Source organism: Akebia trifoliata, chromosome 11 (assembly GCF_017979445.1).
Source record: "Akebia trifoliata isolate Shusen 1 chromosome 11, ASM1797944v1, whole genome shotgun sequence".
NCBI classification, from domain to species: domain Eukaryota; kingdom Viridiplantae; phylum Streptophyta; class Magnoliopsida; order Ranunculales; family Lardizabalaceae; genus Akebia; species Akebia trifoliata.
Genome location: NC_141385.1, coordinates 13,812,608 through 13,818,039, shown reverse-complemented (window position 1 = coordinate 13,818,039; position 5,432 = coordinate 13,812,608). Strand labels below are relative to the sequence as shown.

At 33.6% G+C, this 5,432-nt stretch overlaps 1 protein-coding gene across 1 annotated transcript; it reads right to left on the bottom strand.

Annotated features, from left to right (window-relative positions):
- Positions 1 to 754: 754 nt before the first annotated feature.
- Positions 755 to 3,816, bottom strand: LOC147391002 (putative WRKY transcription factor 41). The gene is made up of 3 exons (XM_086460178.1): positions 3,289 to 3,816; positions 3,037 to 3,165; positions 755 to 1,619 (listed from the first exon to the last, which is right to left on the bottom strand). The coding sequence occupies exons 1-3, from the start codon at positions 3,570 to 3,572 to the stop codon at positions 1,001 to 1,003; spliced, it is 1,032 nt and encodes a 343-aa protein (XP_086316304.1). The 5' UTR covers positions 3,573 to 3,816; the 3' UTR covers positions 755 to 1,000.
- Positions 3,817 to 5,432: the final 1,616 nt, after the last annotated feature.

The following is a 5,432-nucleotide window of genomic DNA, read 5'->3' as shown; positions in this document are numbered from 1 at the left end:
AAGTCGATGTCGATTTGGATGAGTCAAATAAAAATATAATAAATCTATAATTATCTAAAAATAATTTTAAAATTTTAAAATAAATAATGATATTTACTTTTTTACTATACAAAACATATTAAATATAACTGTGTTATTTGACTTGTCTCCCACAAAGTGTTGCATATTATAGGTTCTCATTCTTGGTTTAAAATAAAATTGAAATTGCCTCATGGCAAGGAGGAGGGGTGACATTAATACAGACAATAGAGCTTAGGGGTGTAAATCAGTCCGGGCTTACTTGGGCCTAAACAAAATCGGACTGAATTTAAGGCTTGATCTCTATTCAAGTTCCAATATTGGGCCAGACTTCTGGAGCTAATCCAAAGTTGGCTTTGAGTAAAGCTTCAGGTCAGACCCACTTAGGGCCATCTTTATTAAATTTAAAAAAACTTTAAAAAAAAAAAAAAAAAAACAAACATTAACATTGTTTACAATTGAATTACAAAACTTATAAATCAATGTAGGAGGGGGTCCATTTCTAAAAAATAAAATCAAAATTAATTACGAAAGGGAAGGGGTTATTGGGCTGGGCTTATTGATATGGTTGGATTCACGCTAGGCTTGCAAATGGTCTAGGCCCGGAGCAAAGAGGAATATGTGCCTTGATTTGGGCTCACGGGCTTTATCCACCCCTAGTACAACTTTTTTTTTGAGTGTTAAGGTAGTTATGATCATTGATGTCGTTTTTAATAAAATGCTAGATAGAAGTTCATGCAAAGTACCTTACTTGCCTTTTACATTATAAACGTTAATCAACGAAAGCAAAATAAAATTAAGATCACCCGATACGTTACAGACGACCAAGAGCTAAATACAATTGCAAATAAAACAAAAATTGTTACATCTTAATTTCTTCCAACCTAGTTTATTACTCTATTGTTAACCAACCCGAAGTCTCTAGAGCAGCCTAATTAGGAGAGTTGAACTTGCATTTCAACAATTTTCCATTATTTTGAAGTTAATTGAAGAAGTCTGAATTGCAAAATTGGAAATTCGGGTCAAATGCGAATGAATCAAGCGTGAAACCCAAGTCCACAATGGGAGAATTCGAGGACGAAGTAGTGGCTGATATTATCTCAGTATGATCAGACTCTGAAGTTTGCAAATTCAATCTACCTCCAAAACCATTCATCTTGCATTGTGATTCCGATGTAGCTGGAGATATAAATGGTGGAGAAAAACTACCCATAAAATTGTTATCAAGCATCGATGATGAAAATACGTGATTTTTATCAATCTTCACACCTTCAATTGATGAAGAAGGAAAAGTGAAGGAATTTGGCTCTAGGGTGTCAAAGTTTTCGAATTTTCTGAATTCGAGGCCAGTTTTAAAATTCAAGAGTGTTTCTTGTGTTTGTTTTTGCTTTTGTTGTTCTTGTTCTTGTTTTTGTTTTTGTTTTTGTTTTTGATCTTCTTGATTTGGGTTTTGGGTTGGCCGAGTTTGGGGGAATGTTTGGATGCAGGTGTGTCTTCCTCGATAAGTCACATCGAACATCGATGGGTTGTTCTCGGATCTTTGTACTTGCTTTGTAGCCAAACACCCTTGAACATTACGATATGTGCATCGATAATAGCCTCTGCAAGTATAAAACACATCTAATTAGAGAAGAGAATAAGCTAATCTCACCAAAACTTTTGAAATGTTACATGTATATATATATATATATGTATGAAGCCAAGATTACTGACCCAGCCCACATGTTTAAAATATTTACCAAAAGAGTCATATACCTATATTTTTTAACCAAAATGGGTATCAACCACACAGTCACGTTGGGGATTTTAAATAATGGTTATATATTATATAATCACAATTGCTATTTACTTATTTATCCTTTTCTGAACCAACAATCAATTCATGGGCATAAATGTAAGTTCATCAAATTGTACCTAAACTCATACAATATATTTATTATATGTGTGTGCAGATGATCTTATGGTCATCAAAGGAAGGGACTTCAGAGTCATGGCTTGATAGGTAAAACTTAACTGATATATAGATGTTGTTTAGTAACAATCGCTCTCAATTAAAGGGACTACAAAGACACATTTCTCTCAATTTTTGCTCCAAAAGAAAAAAATATTTAATTGAGTGATTCCCTTAATGTTACTTGAACAAAGACCAATCAAATGCTGACACATAATCACTTTTTAACTTCCATTTTTATTTATATCTAATAATCACACTAAGAAAACTTATCCTCCTCGAAACCGTATTGAAATTGTTTGTGGCATTTTTATTGGTCTCTATAAAAGTATCTTTTCTTTGAGTCATCCCATTGAATAGACACTCATAAAGAGATGGACTTTTCTAAAGCTAAAACAATACTATTGAGATGAAATAAAATAAAACACAAAAGAATAATTATGAAAACACTCCACGAATTAATAAGGACAACTCACACTATAACTGAATTATTTTATCTTATAGGAGTTTAAAAGTTCTAAAATCCTCATCAAAAGTCAACTCATTCCGAAACTTCTAATTCAGATAAGACAAAATAATTCGACTATGATGTGGGTTTCCCTTATTAATGCGTGGAGTTCTTTTATAATTACCTAAACACAAATTTACTAGACATGGGTATTGGTCTTATATGGATTGTGCAAAATTTTCTAGTGAATCATATTATTGAGAATCCCTAAAAGTATTCTCCCATCGAGATAGTAATCCAACACACATGGAGATAGTAGTCCAATACAAATACCAAGATGTATGTATGTATGTATATAAATTCAAAGTAGTGCTTCATATTAGATCAAAAGAGGAGCATGAGATATATGGCAAACACAATTAATTTATTTAGAGGGTTGAGATCCGTTGACTCGTGAAAAACACAAAATCTTGACTTATTAAAACATGAAATCCAAAAGATAGCATGTCAGAGGCATTTAATGTTTATTAATAATAGATGGAATTTTGTGTATTTTAGACTAAGTCAACGAATTTCGAACCGTATTTGTGTATCTCTTTTTCTTTTCTAGTTCTCTCACCTAGGATACTTGGCTCCAAGAATGTCTTTCTGCCCATATTTCCTCCAACTAAATCCATCTTCAAGAGGTCCTTCAAGCCCTGGCCCCGAGCAAACTTGTATTTGTTCAGTCCATTGCGATGGCGTCTTCCTACAAGATGCAGCAAACAAGTTAAAAACAATGTGGTTTTGAAATTTCAATAAAAATTTAGTTCCATAGAAAACGAAGTAAAATGTTTCTCAACTTGTATTTCCGATAACATGAATTCCATACCTTTTCTTGGATGTGTCACCGCGATCGGTATCATCACTTTGGGGACTTGAAAGTGGGGACTCCAACATGCCAATTGTGGGTCCTGTTGGCTTGAACAATTCATCGAGTCCGTTCTTATGAATCATCGAAAGGGTGTTATCGAATGAAGATAATATCTTTTCGATTAGTAATTCTCCAATCGGAGAAGAAGGGTTGAGATGGATCCGAAGTTGTTGCACTAGCTGTCTCCCTTGAATTAGCTCATTTATCAATGGCTTTCGCTCCCAATTCTCGTTCACCTCCATTTATAAAGTTCCACAAAAATTGTAACTTGGAACAGATAAGAATCGCGGTTTCGGCTGCAAATTAGTTCCAAAATTCCAAATCAGGAAATAAGTCGAGAAAATTTGAAGGTAGAGGTAATGAAAATTTGAATTGGGTACTTGTGTTTTTGAATGATTGAAGCTGAAAACAGAGAGAAAGAGAGGGAGAAGTTTAAACAGAGAAAGTAGGTCAGAGAGCTTGAGGAGGAGAAAGGGTGAGGGTTCTTTATTTAAGGGAAAACCTTTTGAATGGAAGAAAGTTTGACTGAAGAAAGCGAGTTATTTTTTTTTTTTCCACAGAGACCAGTCTTTGGTCATAGAGTACTAGATTGAGTGTGATATTGAGAGGTCCAACTTCCAAGTGCTGACCCTTCAAACTTGCTGACTCGTCAAATTCTCCAAACAAGAGTTCTAAAACTCGGCCACTCGGCAACTCATTCCAGTCTTTGGAGAATATTAGGTGAGGTGTTCAATGTGAATTCTCCGCTACCCTATATATATATATATATATAGGGAAATGTTCAGCACCCTAAGTTTTACCACACACTTTAACAAACGTTTTTTGTCCTACATGGGTTAGAAGTTTTGGAATGAGCTGATTTTTGGTGAGGATGATCTCTATGATTAGAAGATCATCCTCCCCAAAAATCAGCCCATTCCGAAATGTTTAGCCCCATGTTTACACGTTGAAAAATTGTGGACCGTCCATTTTTTGTAAATCAATTTTGATGGGGTTAGAAGTTTTGGAATGAGCTGATTTTTGGTGAGGATGATCTCCTCACCATAGAGATCATCCTCACCAAAAATCAGCTCATTCCGAAACTTCTAACCCATGTAAGACAAAACGCGTTTGTTAAAGTGTGTGGTAAAACTAAGGGTGGCGAACGGGACCCATATATATATATATAGGGTAGGGTCAGGTTCAAGGGACATATGAGAAAACATATGTAAAAATAATGTAACATTAATAAATTTTCAAAATATGGGTTAGAAGTTTCAGATTGAGCTGATTTTTTGTGAGGATGATCTCTATAATGGGAAGATCATTCTGAAAAAAAATTAGTCCAATCTGAAACTTCTAACCCCATTAAAAGTGATTTAGAATGTGGATCGTCGATTTTTTGTCAATTTTTGTCAATAATTTGTAAATCACTTTTGATGGATTTAGAAATTTCTGATTGAGCTAATTTTTTGTGAGGATGATCTTCTCATCATAGTGACCATCCTCGCAAAAAATCAGCTCAATCCAAAACCTCTAACCCATATTTTGAAAAACCAATGTTTTTTCATATGGCCCTTGAACTGTTTGTTATCTGAGAAAATATAAGATTTTTTTTTGACTATCAACTAATTAAACTCTTTTTTCCCTAATTCTACTTTATATTTAAAAAATAAGTACAGATATTTAAATATAAATAATTTAAATAGTTTAACTCATCTTCGAAGAGTTGCTTGGATGAATCAACTTTGTTTTGGTTGGCCGCGAAATGAGATGTGATACTCGATTTTAAAACCATGTCTAAAATCTGGTATTTTGCATTGACTCATCCTGTTGGCTTATATGAGTCATCTCGGTTAAACACTTTTGTCCTATATTATGATTTAGAAGTTTCTAATTGGGTTTATTGTCTGTGAGAATGATCTATATGATGAGGAGATCATCCTTACAAAATATCAGTCTAATATGAAATTTCTAACCCTATCAAAAGTGGTTTAAAATTATGGACCATCGATTTTTATCATTAATTTGTAAATCGCTTTTGATGGAATTAAAGTTTTAGATTAAATTGATTTTTTGTGAGAATTATTTTCTCATCATAGTGATCACTCCAATCCGAAACT

What these genes read in the sequence shown, in the direction of transcription:
- LOC147391002 (XM_086460178.1), bottom strand. Translation starts at nt 3,572, where the DNA reads ATGGAGGTGAACGAGAATTGGGAGCGAAAGCCATTGATAAATGAGCTA. An exon ending in GGTGACACATCCAAGAAAAG is followed by an intron (nt 3,166 to 3,288) that starts GTATGGAATTCA and finishes TGCATCTTGTAG; the next exon opens with GAAGACGCCATCGCAATGGA. An exon ending in CTTGGAGCCAAGTATCCTAG is followed by an intron (nt 1,620 to 3,036) that starts GTGAGAGAACTA and finishes TTATACTTGCAG; the next exon opens with AGGCTATTATCGATGCACAT.